We start from the raw sequence: 26,760 nt of genomic DNA, 5'->3' as shown, positions 1-26,760 counted from the left end.
GCCCCGCCGCGCCGCCGTACGGCAAGATGGCGGAGCCGGGTCACCCCGGCGCCCCTCGCCGGTGGGGAAGGGGTTTCTGTACGGCACAACATGGCGGCCGCCACATGGCCGCCGCCATTTTGGCCGGGCTGCAGCTGTACGGCGCTAGGCAGGCGGGGAAAGGGGGGTTCGCTCCCGGGGCCTCTCGCTTGCCTCGTCGGCGCAGCTGGGCGTCCGCCTCCCGACGAGCCGCTCGGTCCGTGGCAGCCGAGCCCTGAAAGGCGTCTCCGAGTGGGGCGGGCATGGTGGAAGGGCTTACTCTCACGGGGAACGGAGGGGCGGGGCTGGGCCGGCTCCGTACAACACCATGGCGGCGCCCGTTTATCACATCGTTCTTAGGTGTACGTGTCACAGGACCCGCCCGTCGGCGCTGTGCGCAAGGAGCCGAACGCTCACACTCCGCGCCGCCCTCTAGCCCCAAGCTCAGCCCCTCCGCCTGCCCGCTGCCGCCCCGCGCTCCGCTTTGCCGCTCCGTACGGCAACATGGCAGCTCCCTGCCCGCGGCCACCGGCGCGTGGCGCCGCGCTGTGACGAAACCACCGACAGCCAATCAGCGCGGGGGCCGGCGGCGAGCGGCGCTCCCATTGGCCGGGAGAGGCGCGTCGCGCCAGCAGCCGCGCAGGGCCGCGCCGGGCGTGAGAGTCGGCGGCGGCCGCAGCCTCGGTGGGGCCGCCATGGACGCAGGTGGGTCCCGGGCGGGCCCTGCCCGCGGCGCGGCGGCCGCGCTTCCCCTCGGGGCTCCCCGGCCTGCCTCAGCCCGGCCCGGCGGCCGCTCGAGGCCCGCGGCTCCGCGGCGCGGCCTCCCCGGGCAAGGCGCCGCTTTCCGCCCTGGGCACGGCCCTGGGAGCCGCGGCCCTCCGGGACCGGCCGCCCCTCTGGTGGGGCGAAGGGGAAGGCGGCGGCTGCGGGGCTGCCGGGCGGCGAGTCCCCCTTGCCCTCCACAGCCCCACTGCTGCCGTCGTTCCTCGAAAGCTCGGAGCTCTGCCGGAGCCGGGTCGGGTCTGCCCGGGGGGAACCGGAGCGGGGACAGGGCTGGAGTCTCCCCAGTGCTTGAGGGGCAGGAGGGCAGCGTGGGGGTAAGAGAGGGACTTTGGAGCGGTGAGAAGGTGCCTCGGGGGTAAAAAGGCGACCCAGCCACGCATCACCCTCACAGAGGGCTCCAGCAAAGCTGCTGGTGGTAGAGATTTTGGTTTCGTGCGGGGTAAAGTAAAAATAAGTGTTCGCACTTGTGTTGGGACCCGCTTCCCTCCAGCCTGAGCGTAGTAGCGGCTCCCACCCCCTCGGCGGAGAGAAGTGTTGTTCCACAGCAACAAACGCTTCCCTGGGCTCCTCCTCCGCATGGCCAGCACGGTGTGCCGGGATCCCTGTCCCTCCCCAGGGCTCTCCTGGCTTGGTTCGGCCTTTGTGCCGCTGTTGGTGTCACTGTGGTCCGGCTGAGAGCGTCCCCAATGTCACATCTGAGCCTGCACCCTGCTCCGGGAGATGCGTGTGCATTCCCTTGGTGTGAAGGCAAAGGAAAACTTGGCTGTGGTGGGGCTGGGTCTCCTCCCTGAGAGGAGGAGGAGGAGAATCTCTGGGCTCAAGCCCCTCTGTGTCCAGCCCTGCTCCTGAGATGGTCAGCGAGCTGACAGCAAAACTTGGAACTGTTTGCTTCAGGCCTTCAAGAAAGCACCACCCTTCAGCAGCCTGACTTTCCTCACTGTCTGTCTCTTAACTCCTTGTTGGTGCGCAGATAATCAGGATTTGTCTTGTTTGAAGGAGGTTGAAAATATTTAATCTTTCTTCTGCAAGGGGCAGAAGTAAGGGTTTGAGCTGTTTGGTGTTTTTCAGCAATGTGTTTTACTAAAGTGTTAAATTTACCTTCTCTTCTTGACTATCTCTGAAATGTTCCACATCCACCTGTGTTCTTCCTGTGCCTTGGGTGAGGTGCCTGTATCAGCTAAAGGACAGATCATCCACCTCATTTCTGATCCTTAGTTGGATGTGAAAGGATTTGGGAAGGCATGAGAGCCTTTTCAGAGAAGGGAGAAGCCCCGGGAGCAGTTTGGGAAGGGAAGCGTGGCAGTGCCAGGCTTCAAAGCTCAGCTTCTCTCATTTTTTGTGAGGAGTTCTTCAGCATCAGGCTGCCCGTGGTGGTTGGTGCTGTGAAAATCACCTGCTGTGTTTCTGTTGGAGTCACCCGAGCCCGCACTTGTTGTTACTTGTTTCCCAGAGTTGATGCTGAAGCAGATGGCTCTGGCTGTGGTCCCTCAGGAGCTGTCACAGGCCTGGCCTCCAGCAGGTTTGCGAACTGGCAGCAGCACTCAGGGGCTGCTCCCGGCGCCCAGCTGTGCCTCTGGGTGTGCTTGATACAAGTTGGGACAATGTTTTTGTCTCCAGTGTGGCATTGTGCTGATGAAGGCTATGAGAAAGGAGGGGAAATGGGAAATGTCGCTTTCTACCCTAATCCTGTGTGTTTGGAGATGATGGAGCACATTTCCTGTGGGGAAAGGCTGGGAGAGCTGGGGGTGTTCACCTGGAGAGCAGAGGGCTCTGGGGAGACCTGAGAGCCTCTTCCAGGGCCTGAAGGGGCTCCAGGAGAGCTGGAGAGGGACTGGGGACAAAGCATGGAGTGACAGGACCCAGGGAATGGCTTCCCACAGCCAAAGGGTTAGATGGGATATAGGGAAGGAGTTGTTCCCTGTGAGGGTGATGAGGCCCTGGGACAGTTGCCCACAGAAGCTGTGGCTGCCCCTGGATCCCTGGAATTGTTCCTGGACAGGGCTTGAAGCACCCTGGTCTATTGGAAGGTGTCCCTGCCCATGGCAGGGGGTGGAATGAGATGAGCCTTGAGGTTCCTTCCAGCCCAAACCATCCTGGGATTCTGCTGTGGCATGTACAAAGCTCTGCCTTTCCTGCTGAGGCTTTCTGGGGTGAGGAGTTCTGCAGATGCCATGGGGCAGCAATCCAGGCAGCCTCTCCTCACTCCCAGTGCGTGCAGGGCTCCTGGAAAGCAAGGCTGCCTTTCAGGGTGAGCTGTGCAGGGCTCACACTCTGCTTTTTAACTCTAAAACCTTGTGAAGTTGAGCTGCTGTGTTTGATGTGCAGAGACTGCACATCCTTCTCTGCAGAAACTGCTGCTCCACTGTCCTGGATGCTCAGAGGTCGGTAATTAAAATAGACTGAGGGCTTTCTGAAGGTGAAGCTTTGGAGCACTGCCTGAGAAATGTGCTGATCTCACCCAGCTTCTGCAGCTCTGAGAGGAGCAGCTTCAAACAGGATTTCTGCTTGGTGAATTTCCAGATGGATTTCTCTTCTTCATCTCTGGCTGTAAGAAGGAGGGAAAGGCTCCTGTGCAGTCTGTGATGTTCTTTGTGCCCTGCCTGAATTGTTTGGGTCCCACTGGCTGGAATTTAACCCATCTGGGCAATAGCACAATAGATGGACTTTGGAAAAGTGCTGGAGGCTTGTAAAGGAAGCACTCAGTGACCTCAGGCCTTGTGAGGAGTTTACTGCTCCCATTAGAATGTCCTTGATACTAACTGGGAGCAACCTCTTGGATTTTCATCCCTGTGAAGGAGAAACCTGAACTCCTGCATTTAGTATCTGTGCCTTTCTTTTCAAATATTTTTCTCCCCAGATGCCAACACAAATGTCTGACCACCTCTTTGGGGTGCACAGCTGGACACACAGAGCCTTGTACAGAGCCAGATGTTGGGCTGCAAACCTGGGACTCTCCTCCCCAATGTGCTGTGTCATGACACACGTGCTGCATTCCCTGAACACAGCGTGGCTGCTCCAGCTGGAAATCCCCCTTTATCTGCTGCCCCCTTCCTCTCTGAGCTTTGGTGGGAGGGCAAAGACTCCAGCAGCTCCTTTCCAGCTGCTGATCCTTGCTGTGAGGTGTCCAGTTGCAAATCCTGTCCTTGCAAAGTGTGCAGCTGCAGAGGTTGTGATATTTGAGCAGCTCAGGGAATGTTGCTGGGAAGGAGAAGGAGGGATTGTGGATAGCTGGATATTCCTGTGTAGCATCCTTGTTTCACTCATTTTCTTCAGGCTATTTGAGACTCCTGACAGAGAATTGGATACATGACAAACCACAGAATATTCCTTGGAGCTTCAAAACCTTCCTGAGAACATCAGTATTTATGTTAAAATCATGAAAAACTGAGAACATCAGTATTTATGTTAAAATCATGTCACTTACCTTTTCAAATCTGGACATTTGCAAGTTTGGGTAGTAAATGGGAAAGAAATCCTTCCTTTCCCTGCTGAAGTTTGTTAGAGGAGCAGACTGCAGCAGTAATTTGTTGGGACATTTCTGTGCAAGCAGAATTGTTTTGTTTAGCTTGCTGAGGAGTCCCATCATGGGGTGGCAATGGGAACATGTGGCCTGTGCAATCCTAAAGGTACCTGAAGTTAATCTTAAGGACTAATTCACACAAAGAATGTGCTTTAAGTCTTGTGGGCTGGAATTAAGGCAGAATCTGATTCAAAATTTGATGTAGGAGCCTGTTGTCATTTCTGCTGCTGTGATTCCTGCTTGTTGGTCTTAGTGATGGTATCTGCTGGAGGGTTTTCTTGGACATTTGGAATTGGAATTCCAGGTCAGGGAGCCCACGTTAAAAGGCTGAGCTACTTCAGGAGGCCAAAATGTCTTCTGTAGCAGCAGGTTACTCTGGAGAAGCCAAAAATGTGTGCCCCATGGAGAGGGGTGGCTGTGCAGAGAGCCAGGCTGACAGGAGCTTGTGGCTCCTTTGTCCTGCTTTAAACTCATCACATTACCACAGATTGCATTTGCTGTGAGAGATGTTTTCAGTCACTACTCTAACAGTCTGCCTTAGCTCTGCTTTAAATTTTAGAGGTGCTTTGTTACAGATTTGTCACCTTTAAAATCATGTGGGTCTTTTCCAGAATTCCCAGACTGCTTTCAAGTCCATGTTTCCAAACACAGATCTAGTGGAGCACAGCTCATCCAGCTCCTCTGGTTTTTCCTCCCTGTTGTTTGTACCCTGTGCACAGCAGCTGAACCCTGATCCAAGGGCAGCCTGGGCTGCTGGGTTCTTCTGTCATGGTCCTGGATTTTTAGGCACTGATGGATGCCAGGCTGTGAAGGAAATCAGTAAAAGAGACCAAAGTTGTGCCTCTCACCTTTCCATGAGCACATCTTCACAGCTCTGTGTTCCTCACTTTGTGGGGTGACACCTGTATGAGTTTCTGCTGGGTATTGTGCTTCTTGAACAAGATTTAGTTTCCACCTTAATGTGATCTGTGTTTTGCATGTTCTTCCCTCAAAATTTGTGTTCTCTGCAAGAGGATTTGAGCCACTTTGCTGGATGGAAAAGAGGCCCTCAACATCAACGCTGTAGCTGATGGTGTGCATGATGCTGCCTGTTCTGGGGAATGGTGTAGCTGCCAGGTGAAGCTTTAGATGTTTTCTGCCCCAGGCAGAAGCTGGAGCTGGCCCAACCTGGAAATCTTGCTGCTCTTCTGCCTGTGGAGCAGCCAGGAGCGAGCCAGGGCTGGGTCTGTGCCCCCCAGAGCTGAGTGCAGAGCCCTGGGACCATTCCTGCCAGCCCAGGGCCTTTGGGGGTGTCTGGGACTCCCTGGGCCACAGCAGCTCTGATTCTGCAGCTTTGTCTGGTTTTCAAAACAAAAGGAAAATCTATCAAATATCTGTGATTTCTCCTTTCCAGCTACGCTTACCTACGACACCCTCAGGTTTGAGTATGAAGACTTCCCTGAGACCAAAGAACCTGTTTGGATCCTTGGCAGGAAATACAGTGTTTTTACAGGTATTTTCTGTGCTCAGTGCAATGCTTTAAGGCTCCACAGGACCTTGTTAGTGTTGCACTTGGATTTTAGCTGCCATGCTTCTGTCTGTCTGGCCATTTCCGTGGGCTCAGGAATATTTTTGTGCAGGAAGTTACTATGTGGGAGTTGTTGGGGCATGTCATGAGGGCAGCCAGGGGGCAGAAGGATGGTTTGCTGCTTCATAATTTGCCTCTGGCCCTGGTGTCTTTGGGTTGATGGCAGCTATTTTGGGGGGCAAAGGAAATACTTTGTGCACAGCAGTACTGCCCTGTTCCTCAGGCAGCCTCTGGGTCTGCAGACTAAGGAGCAGAATCCCTTGGCAGGGTGGGTGGGATGTGGGTTTAGCAGTGTTGGTGCCCCCCTCATGTGTGTGCCTTTCCATGCTGAACACTTTGCAGAGAAGGAAGAAATCCTGCTGGATGTGACCTCTAGGCTTTGGTTCACCTACAGAAAGAACTTCCCTGCTATTGGTATGTACTTTGGGGGACTCTAAAATAAATGATTATAATCTGGATATCCCTAATAAAGCAGTCCCCACAAACATGACATCATTTCCATTCATGAGTGTGAAATCTGCTTCATCTAATTGATTAGACAGGCTTTTTGTTTATCTGATAATGAGAATTCCTCATCCCCTTGGGTAGGAGGGATAGAAGTGGTTTTTAAAGGGACATAAGGACAAGTTTGGGAAGTCTGCTCTTTTTTTAGGCAACATGGGAGGATTTTTGTGCTTCATCACATCCTACATCAGTCTAGTGTGAAATATTTGCTGAATGATGGTCTTGAGTGGATTAAAATGATGAAGCCTGGAGAATGCTGCAGAAATTGCTGCCTTTGTGCATCTGCTCCAGGCTCTGTGTGGGGGTTTTGTTTGTCTAGGGGGAGTTTTGTGCCTGCAGTGTCTGTCACACACAGGAGCTGTAGTGACAGGGGAGTGTTTCCCAGTGAGCTCAAAGGAGGATGTCTGGGTTCCTTCAGATACTCTGCATGGCCTCTTCTGGGATTTGTGTTTGTGTGCTGGGTGCAAGGTGTGTCAGAGGAGATCTAAGAGCAGGTAAATGGGACTCCATGTCCCCCTTCTGTCCCTGTCATGCCCAGCAGTCAGTGGGAAAGGAACATGGCTCAGCTTTGGAAAAGAGACTTCCTCCTAACTGGTCCTTCTGGCTTGTGCTGTTCTTTCCCTGATGGGAAGCTCCCTGCCTCACAAGCTCTGAGACATCTTTGATGCAGTTTAATCCCTTTAAATTCATGTTTGTGCACCATAGTTAAACACATGTTTGAGAACAAAGGGTTAGCACATGTTTAACTGGCTCACAGACACAGTTTTGGTTTCCTTGTGAGTCATTAAAGGCTGTGGGGTGAACGCAGACCCCATTTTCTGAGTCATTTCCCATTTACACCACAGATATGATCTGCAAGTCATATACAGTAAACCTTTTCCAGTATTTTTTCTCCCAGGCACTCCTGTTACTGTTCATCTCTTCCCTCTGTGCTAGCCCACTTAATTATTGTAAGGCTTAGGGAACTAATTAGTCTAATGCTAATTTTGTGAAGCATTATCACTTTTGGAATTTGTACATGTTATGAATTACTGGTGAAATTATAGAATACAACTGGTGACCATTGAGAAGCTGGTTAAATAGTCCTCCAGGTGATTTTTCTCCCTGTTTGGGACCAAAAGAAGGAAGCAGTATTACAAAGACTTGCAGAAGCTGTGCCCAGGCACAGATTACCTGCTGTGATCACACTGAACATTTGATCTCTGTTATTTGTACTAACAGCCAGAGCTGCAGTGGAGGAGCAGCAGTTTCATTTGGAAGATCTGTCAGGGAAATGCTTTCAGCCTTGTGTCCTTTGTCTTAGATTTTCCAGCACAAGCTTGTCTTAAATTTTCCAGATTTCTCCAACAATATGTAGGATGTGTATTTTTTCACTGCTTGGGTAGGGTTTTTTTTGGCTGGTGCCTTGGTTTTTTTGGCCTGACTACATTGTTCACTTCAGAATTTTATTTGTAGCCACTTGTGAAGTGGGAATTCCCTGGGACTGGTTTGTTCTGCAGGGTGAGTTGCCTTCTCATGATGAGGATTACGAGAGTCATCTTTAACGAACACCTTCATGTAGGAATGTCAGAACTGGGCTGAGAGTCTGCAGCCAGGCTCAAGGGCTGTTGTTCTCCTGAGAAATTCAGCTCTCCCTTGGGCTGCTTAGATTTCCCTTGGGAGTTTTTCCCTTTTCAGATAGTGTTAGAGGAGTTTATTTATTTGTTTTTAAGGGATGCCACTAAGTTACTCATCGATAATCACATTTTTGGTTCTCACTCTTGGCTGTGTGAGCTAAGCTAGCCCTCATTCCCTGCCTCATCTCTTGGTGAGCCTGCTGCCCATTCATTTTCCTCCCTCTTGGCTCTGTCTCACCACTCACCCCCTGTTTATTTTCTGTCCTTGTCTGCAGGAGGAACAGGTCCCACCTCTGACACGGGCTGGGGCTGCATGCTGCGCTGTGGCCAGATGATCTTTGCTCAGGCCTTGGTCTGCAGGCATTTGGGAAGAGGTAAAGCAGTGCACAGCCCACACTGACCTCCAGGGCCATGTGCTCCCAGGAGTGCAGCACTTGGAAGAACAGAGATAACAAAGACACAGCTGGGAATTGCTGAGGCTTCTGTAACTTTTTTCCTCTGAAATTCAGGGCTGTTAAGAGAATAGTCTCCTTGGAACTCTGGGGATATTTATATTTTCTGATTTATATTTGTTTGTTGGCTCTTCTGTGGGTGATGGGGTCTTACCCCAGCTGTAAGAATGTTTTCTGTTATTTTAAAATTAGCCCTTTACTGTTGGGAATGCCTCAGATGCTTAGTAATAATATGACAACGTGAAAATTGAGTTGGTCAATACACAGGAAGAGAATTGCAGCTTGCAGCCTCTGGTTGCTAATAAGTACCATGTTTATTTTATATATCCCTTGTCTGTCCTAGACTGGAGGTGGATAAAAGGGAAGAGGCAGATGGATAATTACTTCAACGTTCTTAATGCCTTCATTGACAAAAAAGACAGCTACTACTCCATTCACCAGATAGGTAAGAAGAGAGAAATGCTCAGATATAGCAAATGGGCTAAGGAAGGCTCTCACCTTGATATAAACTTCCCTGAAAAATCAGAGAAGCAGCCTGATCCAGTGTTTCCTGTGGGGTGGACAGAGCTCAGGTCATAGGGGTGGTCTAGTGATCAAAGCTTCTTCTGATGCAACACTGCCCTGGAACTTCTGTGCTGCTGCACTTTAGAGAAAGGATTTGCTCTGCAGTCCTTCAGGATGTCTCCTTCTCACCCCCACAAAACACTAAATACTGCTGATTCAATAAAGTTTCCAAGTGAGAACTCTTCCCTATTAAATACAAGCCTGATTAGGAGGGGATGCAGTGTGGGTGAAGTTATTGACTGTGTTATTCTGGTTTTTTGTTGTGCTGCAGCCCAGATGGGAGTCGGGGAGGGCAAATCCATAGGCCAGTGGTACGGCCCCAACACGGTGGCACAGGTGCTCAAGTAAGTGCTGCCCTTTCCTTTTCTCTGTCAAATCAGGGGCTGTTGGTGTTTGGCACCTTCTGCCTTTAATGACACCCTCCCTCCTCTCACATCCTCCCCTCACATCAGTAGATGAGCAGGCAGCTCCCTGGAATAGGCTGGAGTTGCCTAACAGCAGCTTTCCCATGTCAAAGCACATTTCACACCTAACTGATAACACCAGTCTCTCCTAATCCAGTTTCTCCACTCTGATACACCACCATCTCTGCCTTGTAGTTGTATTAATCCTTCATTACTTACCTGTTTTTAATTTTCCTCTAGAAAACTTGCAACTTTTGATACGTGGAGTTCCCTGGCAGTGCACATAGCCATGGACAACACAGTGGTGATGGAAGAAATCCGTAAGTGTCACCCAGAGCTGGAGTGTGGTTGGTATATCCTGGGCAGCAAGAGCCCAGGAAAGAGCTGGAGAGCACAGCAAGCATGAAGTACATGTTCTGTCTTTGAGGAATTGTTCTCTGTGAGGGTGCTGAGGCCCTGACAAAGTTGCCCAGAGAAGCTGTGGCTGCCTCATCCCTGGAAGTGTCCAAGGCCAGGTTGGATGGGGCTTAGACTTCCCTGGGAGATAGTGGAAGGTGTTTGTGCCTGGATGAGCTTTAAGGTCCCTTCATTGTGAAACCTGGGTCCAGAAGTGCTAAAACAAGGTGAGAATTGCTGTTTTAGGGCAAGGAAGGGCCTTGTTTGACTTCCATTTAATCTGGTGATGCCTCTGGATCTGGAGAGGAGGTTTGCTGACCTTCAGACAGCCTATGGGAGCTGCTTGGTAGGCAGTGTCAGACTTGTTTATGGCCACAGGGAGCAAGCAGTAAATGGCTCTCACATAATTGGTAGGGGGGTTTCTGCTATTGGACAGAGTAAGAAAGCCAGAACAGATCTGAAGAAGAAAAGGGCCAAAATTGGCAAGGGGAGAGAATAAGAAGGGAATCCACCAATCTCATAATTTTAAGGAATATTCACTGGTGGTTTCTTCTTTTTTGCTTCTTTGCTATTTGGACATTCTGCCCCCAGGCTGGCTCTGGAGGCTGGAGCAGCTCTTCTTGCCCATCCTGAGCCTGCCTGCAGCACTGCAGTAACCAAAGCTACAAAGCTGAGCTCCTGCACTGCTGGTTGCTGCAGCCCTGCATGGTCCTGGCCTCAGCAGCCTTCCCATGCCTTGCTCCAGGCTAATTCCTGAGGCAGTGAGCCCACCCAGCACAAACCTTGCAGTGTTTCTGCCAGGGCAGGGCTCAAACAGCTGGGGTAGGTTACAGCTGAGATGCTGGCAGGCACCATTTAGGCTGGCTTGGCTGCCACAGGCCAGGATCAATAATAGCCAGGCAATTTTTGCCTGGAATGCAGGACAGTCCCTTTGTAAAGTCACATCTCTTGTCAGGTAGGCTCAGTTGGGCCTCAGCCTTCAGCCTAACCTTAGCTGAAGGCATATGCTCATACCCTTGGCTTAAACAAAGGCTAGTTTTAAAACAGAAATTGGATTTTATTTCATCTTCAGCCTGCAAATATCACTTCTAGAGCTGAAGCATGCTGGCTGCAAGGCTCAGGTGTGCTGCAGGCTCTGGCTGCTCAGCACTGATGCTGCTTCAAGTGACATATCCATACAACTTGTCATGGGCAGGGGTGTGTGTGCTTGTTTTCCTCAAAAATGGATCATAATGTACCTGCTCAGGGCCTGAAAGTCACTGTGAGAGTGGTTCTGATGTGTTACATATCTGTAGGTTTGTGTTTGATACCTTGTGCCCCAAACATTGTGGATAAAAGTAGTGTTGTTTCATACATCTGTTCATTCTGTCACTGATAGGGTTCAGTCAAAGGTTCACAGGAAATGCCTTTTGTTACAGCAGTGAAGAAACATAAATCTTTATCCATGAGAAAGGGCATCTCAGCTAGACCTGAGAGGGAGGAGAATCACAAAGGTGGTGAAAATCCAAGGCAGCTGAATCCACCTGCCAGCAGGAGAGGTGTCATGTCAGATCTGCTGGAATATGTTTGCAGTAAATGATTTGGATCCAGCTGGGAAGCTTTAGGTAGGTTCTGCTTTGCTGTGGGACACAGAACTGCAAAGCCTGCCAGATAGCAAGATGAATTTAGCCTGTGCCAAGCTCTCTGCTGCTTAAACTGCAGGTAAATATGTTCATCCACACTGCAGGGTTGCCAGATGAGGAAACCTGCAGTGACACCCCATTCAGCAGCAGCCCTGGCTTGGCAGCTGATTTCACATCATCTGGACAGGCAGGCTACTGCAACAAATAACCTGATTTAGCAGGAGAAATGGCTACAAATAATGGCTTTGAGTTTCCTCAGAACCTCTGGTAACCATGTCTGTGCATCAGATGCACACATACACCTTCTGCCTGAGGAACTGCAAACATCTGTGTAGGTTGTCTCTCCTCCTGAGGCTTTAAATCAAAGTCCTGTTTCTTCTAAATTTGGGTGTAATATTGTCCTCATTCAGCTGGGTTTGAAGGTGTCAGTAGTGAGCAAATAGCCTGAACTGACAAGTGGCTGGTGATTAAGGTGTTTGTTTACATCACATCCTACCTGCTAGAGTGTCCTGGCATTCAGTTTAAGCTGGGAATAAATTAAATGAGCCTCTGGCATTCTGTCCAGCTGCCTTGGCTTCATGATTCTTTAATCATGCTGTGGGTTTCTTTGGGCTTTGGGTTGGGTTTGTTTGGTTTTTTTTTTCCACACACCCAGCAAGTAATTAAATTGGCCAGTGAGACAGGTAGGCTTGGAGTTGTTTCTGGACCAGAATTTACATAACCTGGGTGCATTACAGCCTGGCTGTGTGTCTGTCAAGCCTTTAGGATGAGGATGCAGAGTGCTTATGCCATGTGTATGCCCTGAGGAATTCTGCTGCCCCATATCTTAGAGGCAGAGCTCATGCTGAAAATGCAGAGTTTAATGACCATACTGCTTTAGGTCTGTAAAGTAGCTTGTGAATGATCTCCAAGAAAATTTATGAAGCTTTTTGTGACCTTTAGGAAGATTATAACTACTCTAGACAAATACCATGTTTGTATCTTGCTGCAGCACTTAACAAGTGAATATTTCCTGTGTTAACTCATAATGCTGTTCATTCATGAACTCCTCTGGAGTTGAACATTCCAGAACTTTCCTCTTTCTGCCTACAAGCTTTGTGAATTCAGGACAGTTGTCTGACCTGCTAATCAATCCCTCCAGCTTTGTTGGCACAGGTGGTTGCTCAGAAGAATTTGCATTCTGGAAGAATTTGCATTTTTGCTGCCCAGCAGTTGGTAGCTGTGAGTACAAGCTGCTGAGGCTTGGTGTGAGCTCAGCACACATCACACAGCCCCAGCACTCAACCTCTTCAAGCTCCTCTTGGGTTTAAATGCTGTAGGTTTCTGGTAAAGAGCAGTTATTGCTCAGAGGGATGGCTGAAGGTCTGGGAGCAGTCCTGACGCTTTGTGCTGCTGTTCCCTTCCCCCAGGGAGGCTGTGCCAGTCCAATGTGCCATGTGCTGGAGCTGCAGCATGCCCTGCCCTGGAGTCAGATGTGCTCTACAATGGGTGCCCAGAGGACCTGGGGCTCAGAGGGAGGCTCCCCCTGTGGAAACCCCTGGTGCTGCTGATACCTCTCCGCCTCGGGCTCACAGAGATCAATGAAGCCTACATTGAAACACTAAAGGTAGGGAATTTGGAGCTCAATTCCTGCTGGGGGGGGATGCTAAAGGGTCCTGTTATGAATTAAGTAATTGCTCAGAAGTTATTGCAAAAGAAAAATGTGTTTAGAGGCAGTCCTTGTCAGAGGCCAGGATATGGGTTCTTGCAAGCTGTAGTCAGGAAAATGGGAGGGCTTGAGGGGTTGGGCCTTTTCTGGTTGGGTTGGGTTTTTTTGCTTTTGAGGATCTTACTTCACAGCTTAGCTCTCAGCCTCTCTTTGTGTGCAGATGGTCCCAACCTGCTGAAGCCTTTGTTCAGCACAGCTATACCCTGAGTGTTAATTAACACAGTGTTGCACACTCCCCTTGGCTCAGATGCTGAAGTTTGTGCTACAGACTGAGGCTAAGAGCTGTCAGGTGGATGCAGGTTGGAGTATTGAGAAGCTGCAGAATTTAGGGTGTACACAAAACAGGGAGCACAATGCTAGCAAGCTCTGAGCTTGGGTGAGAGACCTCCAGATTCAGATTTGTGGGAGGTTACTTCCCTTAACTCAGTAGATCAGGCTTGGCTGCTCCAGGTGGATAAAGAACTTAAACTGTTTCCTGAATTCTCTCCTGAGAGCATTGTTGCAACCTGATGACAGCTCCAGGGATCTTGCCACTGAATGCAGCAGAGCCAAGTCCTAGAGTAGTGCAGCTTCTTTCACTTGGTCCACCTGTCTACTCCTGTCAGCAGTTTAAAGTGTTTTTGAGCTGCTTCCACATTCCTAGAAAGCCCTGTGTGGAGTTTTCTCCAGAAATGGCTGGTTTTGCTGCTAGAGTTGCTGATTTTCCATGTCCCTGTCCATCTTTCCCACTGCATTTTTGGATGTTTGCCTTTGTTGCCACCTGCTGTTTCACTGTCTGTCAGCTGTGTGTTTTCTGTGTTGCTTTTCCAGCACTGCTTCATGATGCCCCAGTCCCTGGGAGTGATCGGAGGGAAGCCAAACAGTGCTCACTACTTCATTGGCTATGTAGGTGAGTGCCCAGAGGCCTGCAAAGGCTGTCCAAAGAATCTCCCCCTGGCTAAAAAATGCTTGTGGGGTGGCACACACTCCTGCTTAGCCTGTGGTGCATGCTGCTGGAAGTGTGGGAGGCTGCTGTGGGCTGAGTGATGTAGATTGGAGCAGTGGCCATAAATTTCCACTGCATAAATGTGGTCTGTGGAGTGCATAGAGCCTGCTTCCTGCATTCAGAGCTGACCTCCCTCTGCAGCTTGGCTGGATTTAACTGTTCTTTAGGTGTTCCTCAAACCCTACAAACTCCTGTTACTCTCCTCCTTCTCTCTGGTTTCCTGTCTGCCAGAGAGCTCATGTTATTTGTGCTTTAGATTCCTGGGGTCTATTTGAGCTCACCCAGAAAAGGATGAGCAGGAATACCCCAAATAGTGCCAGTGTCACAGTGGAGTGGCCACTGTGGTTGTGCTGGCAGCTGCGCCTGGCTGAGAAGCATTTGGGGAAATGGCTGGAAGGCATCCACGGAATGTGAATTCCCCTGTGTGGTTATGAGAGCTGGCTCTACCGTTGCTCTTCCTCCTCCTTGCATCAGCTCTCCTCAAGCTGTGGCATGCTGTTGATGTGTCCTTGCCTTGGTGGCAGGTGAGGAGCTCATTTACCTGGACCCCCACACCACGCAGCCGGCGGTGGAGCCCGGCGACAGCGGCTGCCTCCCCGACGAGAGCTTCCACTGCCAGCACCCCCCGTGCAGGATGAGCATCGCCGAGCTCGACCCCTCCATCGCCGTGGTGGGTCCTGCTGCCCCTGGGCTGGGCCCTCTGGGCTGCTCTGCTCTGGGTTTTGGTGACTCTGGTAAAGCAGCTCCTCACAGACAGGGGCTTGTGTCAGGGAAGTCCCACTGTGGTCACGCGTTGTTGCGGTGTTGGTGTGAGGGTCCCCAGGATGAGGTGAGAGATGAGAATTGACTCCAAGTTCTTAGAGGACTGATTCCTTATCTAAGATATTATTTAAGAAATTCTATTATTTAAGAAATTCTATTGTTTAAGAAATTCTATTGTTTAAGAAATTCTATTGTTTAAGAAATTCTATTGTTTAAGAAATTCTATTGTTTAAGAAATTCTATTGTTTAAGAAATTCTATTATTTAAGGAATTCTATTATTTAAGAAATTCTATTATTTAAGAAATTCTACTATATTAAAAGAAAATTATATACTAAAACTATACTAAAGAAAGAGAGACATCAGAAGGCTAGGCAAGAACGATAATAAAAACCTGTGACAGACTCAGAGTCTGACACAGCCGGACTGGGTTGCTTATTAAGTTAAAACAATTCACATGGAACCAATCCAAGGTGCCTCTGTTGGTAAGCCACCTTCAAACTACGTTCCAAGCAAGCAGATAATTATTGTTTACATTTCTTTTCTGAGGCTTCTCAGCTTCTCAGGAGAAAAATTCTGGTGAAGGGATTTTTCATAAAATTCGACAGTGACATCCCCCTTGCATGGCAGTTAAATACCATTCCTCGTGGAGCAGTGTCATTCTCTGGGGTTTAGTCTGGACTTTGATTCCAGCCTTTTGAAGGGCAGATCTGATTCCATTCCTGGATCCATATGATGAGGCACCATGGCTTGTTTTCTGTTGAACCAGAGATGCCTTTCCTTTGTTCCCTCTGGTTTTCCTTCTGCAGTAAAGAAAATACTGATGATTCCAGCCCTTGGAGAGTCACTCACATCAAGCCTTTGTGGACTGTTCAGTTTAACAGGGCAGTGTGAGGCACATTTTTAAAGCAAGGCAGTCAGGAGTAGTAACTGCTCCCAATCCCGATCATGGTACTTGGTGTTGACACAGGGCCTTAAGTCTGAGATGATCAATCTAAAATATAAAAAGATAAAGTCTTTTTCTTCTTCTTTTTTTTTTTTTTTCAGGGCTTTTTCTGCAACACAGAGGCAGACTTTAATGACTGGTGCCAGCAAATCAAAAAGGTTTGTGTTAATAGATCTGGTCAGGCATTGGAACAGGCTGCCCAGGGAAGTGGTGGAGTCCCCATCCCAGGAAGTGTTCAAAAGGCATGTGGATGTGGCACTTGGGGACATGGTTTAGTGGTGACATTGGCAGTGATGAGGGAATGGTTGATCTCCCTCTCTCTGATTCTCTGTCCCTGGGAAAGGAATATCAGGTATTGTTTTGTTTCCAACCACTGCATAGAGACCATGTTCTCTGTAGCATGACCCCATTTTAAGCATACTAAAAAAGTTGATTAAACTACCTAAAGGAGCATAGCTCTGAAATCCTGTTAATGATGTGGTTCAAAAGCTAGAGTGAAGTGCCCAGAGATGATTGTTAGCCCAGCAGTGCAGAGCTGTGGTGCTCATGGCTGTGCTGTGTCTCCACAGCTGTCCCTGGTCAGAGGAGCGCTGCCCATGTTTGAGCTGGTGGAACGCCAGCCCTCCCACTTCTCCAACCCCGACGTCCTGAATCTCACACCAGGTGAGGCCACCAGGGAGGGACAGCTGGGGCTGAGCCCCTCCCTCTGGCTGTCTGCAGATCATGTGGAATTACATTATGACTGCTGGTATGTTCCTGTTCCCACTGGAATTTAACCTGGAGTCAGTTGGTGTCGTTCTTCAGCTTTCAGCTAGAGGTTTGCAGATCCCACAGTGTCTCAGGATGGGAATTATTCTAAAAATAATTCACTGAGCAGAAGAACAAACAAGCTCACAGGCTGTCATGGTAGTGTGACTCTGTGGTTTCTGAGGAGATGTTTGGAGGAATCAAAAGTGTCCAGTGAAAAGGCTGAAAACTGAGTTTGTGGGTAATGAAAATGCTCCAAGACAGGGCTGGTCACACTCGGTTCCAGCATAAGGCACTCCCTCCTTCTTGGCATTACCATTACCAGTGGGAAAAAGGACACGTGCTGGGCCCTAATCTTGCCTGTCAGGCTCTGCTTATCACATTAATGACATGAGCAAACATTGCAGGAGATAAAGCCATTGGCTGCTTCTGCCAAAAGCAGTGAGTGTGTGGGCAAGCCTATCCTCTCACCAGGCATGGAGAGGCCTCCTGGCAACCTGCACTTCTGCTCTCTCTCTCTTTCTCTCTCTTTCTCTGCCCTCCTTCCTTAAAAGCCTTCATTATCACACTGTCCTTTGTTGTTAAGCATGCTCCATTCCCTTAAACTGCCAATTGATCCTTGCCTGTCTTAAATTGTCCCTAATGTCTTTCCTACTCTTAAAAATGTTTTTTAATGGACTGCTTGTCCTTCTTCCTCTTCCCTGGCTTGCAGAGCCTCTCCCTTCTGCCAAGGCCATTTTTTTCTGTTAGTCCTGTCTCTCACTAGAAGGAGTAATTGAACTTTGAGCTCCTTTTAGGGCCTAAAGGGGTTCCAGGAAAGCTGTAGAGGACTTCACACAGTGACAGGACAAGTGGGAATGGCTTCCCACTGCCAGAGGGTAGGCTTAGATGGGATATTGGGAAGGAATTCCTCCCTGTGAGGATGGTGAGGCCATGGGACAGGTTGCTCAGAGAAGCTGTGGCTGCCCCTGGATCCCTAGAAGTGTCAAAGACCAGGCTGGACAGGCTCTGGAGCAACCTGGGATGGTGGAAAGTGTCCTTGCCCATGGCAGGGGGCAGGACTGGATGATCTTTAGGTCCCCTCCAACCCAAACCATTCCGGGATTCTGTAACTGTCCAGCCTGAACTAAGAAAGGTTTCTCTTTCCCCCTGTGCTAAAGTTGCTTTAAGTGTGAGCTCCTTCTTCACCATATACTTGGAAGATGGAGAGGTAGGATCAACTGACATTACCTTTCCTCACAAAGTGAACTGTGCTAATTGCTTTTAGGAGAGTGCACGTTGTAATTACATATCCTAACAGTTGCACCAAAACCAACTATAGCAGAAACGATTCTCTAACACATAGGGGTAAATGTATCTCTTAACTGGGACAGAAATCTTCATAGGTATTAGTCCAGACCTGGCAAGTGCTCCTGTTCTGAGCCTCTTGAGGCAGAACAGTCTCCTGCTAATGCAGAGCTGGGGCACAGGAAGGTTGTACAAAACAGTGGCAGCAGAAATGTGTTTGGATCTGTGAAAGATGCCGTGCTTCTGTGCTCCATGTAATTCTCTCCAGGGCATTTTCCATACCACTGACACGTTCTTATCCTCCTCAGAGCCCTCACTAGGGTTTGTCACTGAGTTTTAGAACTTGTAGGCCCTTGGCACTCAAACTGTGATGCCCTCCAGTTGCTGATCTCACTGCCAGTCACAGCATCCCACTGAGGCAGCACTTTCTGCTTCTTCTTCTTCTTCCAGACTCCTCTGATGCCGACAGATTGGAAAGGTTCTTTGACTCGGAAGATGAAGACTTTGAAATCCTGTCCCTTTGAAAACAAATAGGAAACTGACTCTGCAAATTTGTGTATGTGTGGGGAGAAGGGGGGAGGGAAGCTCCTTCGAGAGCCTGGGGCTACCACCGGTTTTCATAGGCGCTTGCTGCCATCCCTGCCTCCCGTCCATGCCGGCATTCCGTGCAGCCTCGGAGCGGTGTCTGCAGTGGGATGAAGAACCCAGAGGGTGTTCCAGCCTTTCTGGCTACAGTTGCAATGGCTCAGCAGCAAACAGCTGCTGCAAGTGGATGCAGTGGTGCTTAGGAGCTCCAAGCCTATCTGTTACAGCAGCAGGTCAGCAGCCGGGCCTTCCGCGGGAGGCACGGAAATCGTTAGAGCGCTGAATCCTCCCATGGGGACTCCCCTCTGAAGCTTTAGTACCCATCATTTAGCAGGAGAAAGGTCCAGTTAATGCCTTTAGCAGCTTCCCTTCTCACTGGCCAGCCTGGACTGCAGCTCACAATGCCAGGAACAGCAGCCACGTCCCACAGACAGCTGTGAAGCCTCCGGAGCGCAGGTCCCTACGGTACAAACTCCTGTTCATGCTCTGCAGGACACTCAGCACTACCTCTCCTGTCCACAGCCTGTAGAAAGGGGATTGAGGGAACTTCCAAGTGACTGAGAATTCAATAAGTGAAGTGTTGGAGCAGTGCTGTGCTGTGCTGTTGGAGAGCATCTCAATCCCAGTTTAAGTAACAGAAGGAATGGAAGAGTAGAAAATGTGTGTGTTGCTCAGTGAGTCAGTCCATGTGCTTCTACAATGGAATAGTCTCTACTGCAAGTACCTTCAGGAAAGCTGCTTTGAACAGAAAACTGAATTCCACAGCCCTGGAAAAAAGAGCTGGGAGAGCTGAAACAAGGCAGCAGAGCTCTGCCAGGCATGTTCCAGACTTCTGCCTGCCCACCAGTGTGCTGGCATGGTGACTAGGGAGTGATGTCCTGTCAGAAACCCAAGCTGTAAAACCTCTTGAGGTGCCCTGGGTGGGTTGGTCAGCACTTCCTGCAGCTCCTCCTGTCAGACATTCCCTTTCCAAAGCAGAAGAGGTACCTGAAGGTCGAGTAGGTTTCTGAGCTGTGTTGCTGCCTTGCCTCTGCCAGCTCCCCTCCCTGTGGGGTGTGCCCAGAGGTGCTGTAGGAGCTAACCTGGAGAAACCCCTGTCAGGTGACCATCCCAGGAACGGCAGAGTGCCTTGAAAAGGTCCAAATATACTGGAAATTTTAGCTACTTTAAGCTGGTAGCTCTGCCTGGGGCCCTTCTCCACAGAGAGAAGGGTGAACGGTGGAGGAGAGCTGTCTCCATGCACACTGCTAGGGAAGTGCTGCCATGGTTTCCTCGGTGTGTGCTGCACACTTCAACCCTGTTTACAAGGCTTTGGTTTGTGCATTCAGGTTTGGAAGCTGTCAGATGATGGTGGTGTGCCCAAGGGTGGTGCCACCAGGCTAGAAATGTCCTGTTTCCCCTGTGACTGACCTACTGATGCTCTAACTGTCCCTGTGATACCCGAAAGCAGAGGTTTGAACTGGGAACCACAATGCTTCTGTCACTAAATTATTATTTGCTGCTTTCTGCCTGCTTCTCCTCTTCTCTCTTGTAGTCAGGGGAAGAGGCAGCAGAGGAAGTGGGGCTGTGCTCCATTCATCTGCTTTCAATTTCTATCTGAATAAACAGATGTAAAATCGTTGCCTGTCCTGATGTCCTTGCACACGTTGAAGGCAGTGGTGGGTGGTATGGAGTACACCAGGAGAGTCCAGTGTGTAAAGGGCTCCAGGGGAGCTGGAGAAGGACTTTGGACAAGGGGGAATGGCTTCCCCCTGCAGGCTTAGGTGGGATACTGGGAATGAATTGTTCACTCAGAGAGTGGGCAGGCCCTGGCACAGGTTGCCCAGAGCAGCTCTGGCTGCCCCATCCCTGAAGTGTCCAAGGCCAGCTTGGACAGAGCTTGAAGCAGCCTGGGATAGTGGAAGGTGTCCCTGACCATGGAAAAAGATGATCCTTAAGATCCCTTTCCAGCCCCAATCAGTCTGTGATTCTACTGTTAATTCACATTCATGGTTGTATGCTTTAAGGACAGCTCTGCCAGACAAGATTTTACCTGAGTGTTCACACAACCCCAATGACAGAGCTAAGCTCAGCTCCCTTAGATCTTTAGCAGGCATTTCTGGCTGTTCAGTGTTGCCTTGTCCCAGTGTTACTGTCAGGGCCTGATGCAGCATTGCAGGGCTCACCTCCTTCACCAGGAGTGAGGGGAAGCTGTTGCCATTATAGCTGATACTTGTACTAGCAATGTTTTAAATGTTTTAAATATTTAGCTTCCTCTTCCTGCTCCTGAATCAATCTGCCTCTCTCTGAGTTAGAGAGGGTTTAGTCTGTGGAGATCAGAGCAGTCCACCCTGCTGGAAGGTGAGTCAAACATTCAGCAGAGAGATCTGAACTCCCCTGGCCATGCCCATCCCTCAGTGTCCTTTGGAAATTATTAATATTCCAGTTTGTTCTGGTGATTTAGGTGATTCACAGCTGGTCTGCTTTCAAACTGCACTGGGGTGTGTGCAGGAGCCACCAGTGACTGTTCCTCTCATCTTGGCCACTCTAAAATAATTTATGTGCCACTTGTCCTCCAGACTGGCCTTGCTATGAGCACATCCACTTATTTCAGGTTCTTACCTGCTCACAGCTGGGGAGAAGGCTTGAATTCACCTCTCCCTTTTTTCCCACAGCTCTAGCAAACAGTTTTCCCCGGGTTTAGTGCTTAAACTGCAGCACTTTCACCTCCCATATATCCTTTTAGAAGATAAATGATCATACTGAAAAAAATGCCCTGTGCCAAATGCTTAAAAGAGTAATTTATTAGCAAATCCTCTACAAACTGGTTTGAGCAGGGGGGGGGGGGGGGGGATGCATTTCTAGAGGATGAATGATCAGAAATGTGGCATTTCCCTAAAAATGGGAATTGTCTGTGTCCAGGGATGGCCCTGAGCTCCACATCCACATCTGCACTCCAGGACTGGAGCTGGAACAGGGAGGTTTTGACAAGGAATTTTATACACACTCATGGCATGCTCATTTAAAAAATGCAGAAGGGACTCTGCAGGCTGGAAGGGAGGAGCAGAAAATAAAAAGGACATCAGCAGCATGTTGGACCCAAAAGAATACACAGGATCTTTGCTGCTGGCATGTCACAGTCATCCAAGTGCAGAAGATACAAAAAGTGACCTTTCCTTTATTCTTTTAGACCTGTGTGAAGTTTCATTTCCAGAGTTCTCCCAAAGGTTTATTCTGAACCTCCTGCATAGTTTCCTTTGCAATGGACTTGATTTCTCTGTGCAAGTCTTCAATGCTCTTTGAAGCATCCACTGTCTGTTTCCAAGACAACAAAAATACAGGACAGATAACAGAGAACACAGAAATCAGAAAAACCTTGCTGTTAACATCTGCTTACCCCCCATTACTCAATGTTATTCTTCCACAGTAGTGAAATGAGCTAATTACACCTCCTCTCTGCAGTTTCTGGAGAAATCAAAATAGGTAGGAATAGACATTTAAGAAGTAGAAGTGAGGGTGGGTGAAGGTAAACAGAAGCAGCTGCTGCTGGATGTTTTTTGGTGACAGAGGCAGGTAAGCTGGGGATTCATCCCAGGTCTCCTGGAACAGGGAATTGCCCTCTCTGCCACATCTCACAGTGTCCCACTGAGCAAAGTGGGAAGGGGCAGCACAGGGATGTGACAGGCAAAATCTGGGAGCTCTCACTAAAGACCCCCATCTCAGTCCATGACAAACCCATTAGAGTTAATTCTCACCTTCCAGTTGAGGCTCTTGTCCTCCATGAGGCAATAGAAGCACTGAAGAACTTTCTCTTGGAAGGAGCTGGTCTCATAACGTTCCTGTCCAAAGTTGCCTCGTTCTGCTGCTGCTTCTGGGTTTAACTGGAGGAACAGGATCAGGTCTGGCTTTGGGAGCCCAACATCAGGCTGTTTGCACCAGTCCAGGCCAAAGTTCTGCCCCAAGCAAGGACAAGAGAGCGTGAGGTGAGACACAGAGACAGGACAGCAGCAGGTTGGCTGGAGAGTGAGGTGGGGAAGGAAGAGCCCAGGATGGCAGGGATTGCAACCCAAAACTCAGCACAGGCTGTGAACTGCACAGGTGACAGCCCAGCTGAGCATGTGGGAATTCAGCCCTGCTCATCTGGGGCTGAGCAAGTTTTGTCAGGTGTTCAGCACCTCCTGTGCCTATTTAAGTTGGAGAGAGTGAGATCTTTTCATGCCTCTGCTGCAGATCCCATCTGAGCTCCACCAAGGCATGTTCTGAGCCTCCACACAGCCTTTACCACTCCAGAACTTGCTGACTCCAGAAGAAAGCTGCTCCCAAACACAAACACCACACAGCTGCAATGCAGATCTCTCTGAGCCCATGGAGGCTCCTTCCCAACACTCACCTCCCCAGGAATTTCAGCCCAGACACAACAGATGCACTTTGCCAGCTTTTGCATTTTGCTGACAGGTTTGAAGAGTTTCACCAGGGCATCCATGAATGAATCCATGATGTTGGTGAGACTACAGAGTCCACTTACTGCTCATCCACATCTTAAATCCCTCTAAGAGGAGCTGGCACATCTGCCCTCCAGTTTCTCCCCAGATGTTCTGTATCCTGGTCATTGGGTATTTTTGGGATGTATGTGCAGTGGGTTTTTCAATGCCATGAGGGGATAAGAGAGGCTGAAAGTGCCACAACATTCTGGGTGTGAGATCTGGCAGCCTTCTGTGTTAGGTATGGGCATCAACACCCCCCCTTCTCCTGGGAATGATTCTTGAGTGAAAAACATGCCAAACTCCATCTTTGAAGAAGCAGAGGAGGCCCATCCCAGCAGCAAAGGCATCCACATGGCTGAGCCCTCCAGGTCACCAGCTACATCCAAAGAAATGCAGACACTTTAAGCACCCTTTTTCCCCCACAAGAAAGCAGCAGGGCATTCCTTGCTGTGCCCATGTGGATTTGGGATGATGATTTTGGGGTGATCAGCTTGTGTTACACATCCTGGCTCTTAATTTGGGGCTTTTGCAGACACCCAATTAGCACCTAACTGCTTCAATGCATCTGTCTCAATGTCCAGGAAAGCAGGAGGGTGGGAGAAGATGCTGGTGAAGGGTGCAGGGCTTGGGGGCCCAGGATCTCATCAATCCTTCCAGGAAGCAGAAAAGGCTTGGGCAGGAATGAATGAAGGTCACAGCTGGTGCTGCAGGCATGGCTGGAGCTTCTGGGGCCACTCCTGGAGGATTGGTGGCTGCTCAGCAGGAACAGGACACTTCTGAGGGAGTGGGACAAGTGTCTGTGCAGAATGGCTCCAAGGGAGGCTGACAGAGCTGACTTTTCTGAAAGCCAAAAGGCACAAGGGGGAATTCCCAAGATATTGAGAAGAAATTCTTCCCTGTGAGGGTGCTGAACTGGTTCAGCCTCAGCTGCCCAATGTTGTAATCCAGTACAGCACAGGAGCTGGAAATATGGCACCAATGATTCCAAAAAAACCCCAAACTGTGGGATCTGATCTAAGATTACAAGGGCAGGGTTAGATGGGATATTGAGAAGAAATTTTTCACTGTGAGGGTGGGCAGGCACCTCAGGGTGTCCAGAGAAGCTGTGGCTGCCCCTGGATCCCTGGAAGTGTCCAAGGCCAGGTTGGACAGGGCTTGGAGCAACCTGGGATGGTGGAAGGTGTCCCTGCCCATGGCAAGGACAAGTGGGAAATTCAGGCTAAATGAAGAAAACCACTTTTACTCTGAAGGTGAGCAGAGAAAGGAATGGATCCACATCCCTGAAGATACTCAGACCTTGGCTGGATGTAGGCCCAAGAGGCTTGCTCCTGTCAGCCCTGCTGGAGGCTGAATTCCACAGGTCCCTTCTGATGCATGTGGTTCTGTTCCACAAACTGATGGGCCAGCAGCCTGAGTCTTTAATAAACTTCCAGAATCATTCTCCAGAGTCACACAGGTCAGCTTCCAGTCCAGACTTACAAAAAGTCACCAAATGAGTTTTTCTGTTTGTTGTGGGGGTGCGTGGGGCCATGTTAAAATCTGAGCTGACCCTCCCAGCCCTCACCTCCCAGAGGAATGGCCCCTGGGCCATCCACACCAACAGCCTGGTGCAAGAGAGGGGCAGGGGCTGCTGCAGGTGTCACTCACCCCTTTGGCACTTGTGAAGGCCACTCCAGAGAAGGCATATCTGTCAACCACCACCGTGATGCCCTGCTGCAGCTTCTCCTTCATCATGGGTCTGGAACCATGGGGGAGATAAAACAACAGAGCTGCACTCCTCTATGGTGACAGGAATTAAAGGAGTTAGTCTAAAACTCCAAATATCTCATCATTAAGGGAGGTCAGCTGTGATGCAGGTGAAGAGCTGTTTGTATTCCCCACCAGGCACTGACCAAACACTCTTTTTCATGACACCCAAACTCAGGGTGCCAGCCCTGGGCACTGCTCTAGGCAGCTCCAGGGATTCCAAGCAAGATCACAAAAATAATTATATTGACATGGAACTCAGGGTGCCAGCACTGGGCACTGCTCTAGGCAGCTCCAGGGATTCCAAGCAAGATCACAAATTAATTATATTGACACGGACAGCTCGGTCCTCTTCCCTTTGTAGGTGGTACAGCAGATTTTGTGATCAGTTCTGCCACCTTTATTTATGACACTTCTTCTTAGAGCTCACTTGTGTGTCTTCTACTGCCACTACAGCAGAGCCAGCAGAGCTTTTCTGCAAAATGAGAACATTTTGGAATCTGTATTTCCAGGTAAAAACAACAGCCAACAGTGATTTCCCCAGGTCCACACACAGGCTCTGTGACTAAAGCAAGGACAGCCAGTCATGGCTGAACACAGCCTTTGGCTCCAGGGGAAATTTGGGCACAATTCCTTAAGCCCTGTCACCCACAGGGGCTGCCTGGCAAAGCAGGGCACCTTCAGGAAAGAGAATAAATTCACAGCCTGAACTGGTTCAGCCTCAGCTGCCCAATGTTTTAATCCAGCACAGGAGCTGGAAATATGGCACCAATGATTCCAAAAAAACCCCAAACTGTGGGATCTGAGCTAAGATTACAAGGACAGGGTTAGATGAGATACTGAGAAGAAATTTTTCACTGTTAGGGTGGGCAGGCACCTCAGGGTGCCCAGAGCAGCTGTGGCAGCCCCTGGATCCCTGGCAGTGCCCACGGCCAGGCTGGACAGGGCTTGGAGCCACCTGGGACAGTGGAATGTGTCCCTGCCCATGGCAGGGTGGCACTGGATAGGCTTTAATGTCTCTTCCAACCCAAACCATTTTGTCATTAAATCTGAGACCTTAAGACCCCATTCCCAGCCTGTTCCTCTGTCTCAACAGGATCACATTCTTGTATTTCTGTGCCCCCTGCCAGCTCAAACCCCATGGGACCCCACCCCAGCCCTTTTCCTTTCCCAAGTGAGCAGACTCCACGTTACACGTGCTCCCAGCGGTTGGCAGAGAAGAGCAGGTGGATGGTGTGGTCCTCCAGGTTCTTCTGCCTGCCCAGGTAGGAGCTGATCAGCTGCCCAATCTCTGTCGTTCTGTCTGCAGGAAACACAGAACATGCAAAGGCTGTCCTGAAGTGCTCTTCCCAGAGGGGTGTCTGTCTGTCTGGGGGTCTGTCTGTCAGGGGTGGGAGGCTGGTCTGTGTGTCATGGATGGGATGAGGTCAGTCCATCCACGGTGGGGATCTGTCTGTCAGGGGTGGGAGGCTGGTTTGAGCAGGGCAGGGTCAGTCTGTCTGTCACAGATGGGCTGAGATCAGTCTGTCTGTCCATCAGAAGTGGCAGGAGCTCTGTCCAGAGTGAGAGGGATGTTTATTTGCCACAGTGAGAGAATGTCAGTCCATAAAGGGCTGGATCTGCCTGCCTGTGACAGGATGTGGGGGAAGAGCTCGGTCCACCCAGGATGAGCGTCTGTCCGTCTGTCTGTCCGGGACGGGAGGAGTCTATCCACCCTAGTCTGTCTGTCTGTCCGGGACGGGTCCATCCACCCGGGGGTCTGTCTGTCGGAGGGAGGCGGTCTGTCCGTCCAGGGTGGGAGGGCTCTATCGCTCAGAGCAGGGGCGGTCCCTCCGTTCAAACGCGGGCCCGCCCAGAGCTCGGGCGCGCCGGGAGATCCTCCGGCCGGTTCCCCGCGCGTTCCCTCCTCACCAGCGTACCCGGGAAGCGGAGCAGGTCGGCGGGGTGCCCGGCCTCCCTGAGGGCCTCCACGAGCCGCCGGCCCTGCGTGCTCTTGCCGGCGCGATCCACGCCCTCCAGCGCGATCAGCGCCCCGCGCCGCGCCGCCATCGCCGCCCGCCGGCCCCGCCCCTTCCGCCGCGCCCGC

At 50.3% G+C, this 26,760-nt stretch overlaps 2 protein-coding genes across 2 annotated transcripts; one reads left to right on the top strand and one right to left on the bottom strand.

The window, feature by feature from the left end:
• The first annotated feature begins 658 nt into the window (after positions 1-658).
• On the top strand, positions 659-20,085 carry ATG4B (autophagy related 4B cysteine peptidase). Its single transcript, XM_058031535.1, has 13 exons — positions 659-723; positions 5,715-5,813; positions 6,231-6,302; positions 8,284-8,382; positions 8,804-8,905; positions 9,296-9,368; positions 9,669-9,748; positions 12,856-13,052; positions 13,965-14,043; positions 14,664-14,809; positions 15,948-16,004; positions 16,416-16,509; positions 18,331-20,085. Exons 1-13 carry the CDS (start codon positions 714-716, stop codon positions 18,402-18,404), a joined length of 1,182 nt encoding a protein of 393 aa, XP_057887518.1. The 5' UTR covers positions 659-713; the 3' UTR covers positions 18,405-20,085.
• A 1,140-nt stretch (positions 20,086-21,225) lies between these two features.
• On the bottom strand, positions 21,226-26,723 carry DTYMK (deoxythymidylate kinase). The gene is made up of 5 exons (XM_058031131.1): positions 26,594-26,723; positions 25,869-25,977; positions 24,576-24,666; positions 22,200-22,397; positions 21,226-21,759 (listed from the first exon to the last, which is right to left on the bottom strand). The coding sequence occupies exons 1-5, from the start codon at positions 26,721-26,723 to the stop codon at positions 21,649-21,651; spliced, it is 639 nt and encodes a 212-aa protein (XP_057887114.1). The 3' UTR covers positions 21,226-21,648.
• Positions 26,724-26,760: the final 37 nt, after the last annotated feature.

Source organism: Melospiza georgiana, chromosome 10, assembly GCF_028018845.1.
Source record: "Melospiza georgiana isolate bMelGeo1 chromosome 10, bMelGeo1.pri, whole genome shotgun sequence".
NCBI classification, from domain to species: domain Eukaryota; kingdom Metazoa; phylum Chordata; class Aves; order Passeriformes; family Passerellidae; genus Melospiza; species Melospiza georgiana.
This window is presented reverse-complemented; position numbering and strand designations above follow the sequence as displayed.

Excerpts from the sequence above, each read along its gene's own strand:
- ATG4B (XM_058031535.1), top strand. Across the intron at positions 5,814-6,230 it reads GAAATACAGTGTTTTTACAG|AGAAGGAAGAAATCCTGCTG; the intron begins GTATTTTCTGTG and ends AACACTTTGCAG. Across the intron at positions 14,044-14,663 it reads CTACTTCATTGGCTATGTAG|GTGAGGAGCTCATTTACCTG; the intron begins GTGAGTGCCCAG and ends CCTTGGTGGCAG.
- DTYMK (XM_058031131.1), bottom strand. The coding sequence starts at position 26,723 with ATGGCGGCGCGGCGCGGGGCGCTGATCGCGCTGGAGGGCGTGGATCGC. Across the intron at positions 25,978-26,593 it reads CGACCTGCTCCGCTTCCCGG|ACAGAACGACAGAGATTGGG; the intron begins GTACGCTGGTGA and ends TGTTTCCTGCAG. Across the intron at positions 21,760-22,199 it reads ACAAGAGCCTCAACTGGAAG|ACAGTGGATGCTTCAAAGAG; the intron begins GTGAGAATTAAC and ends TCTTGGAAACAG.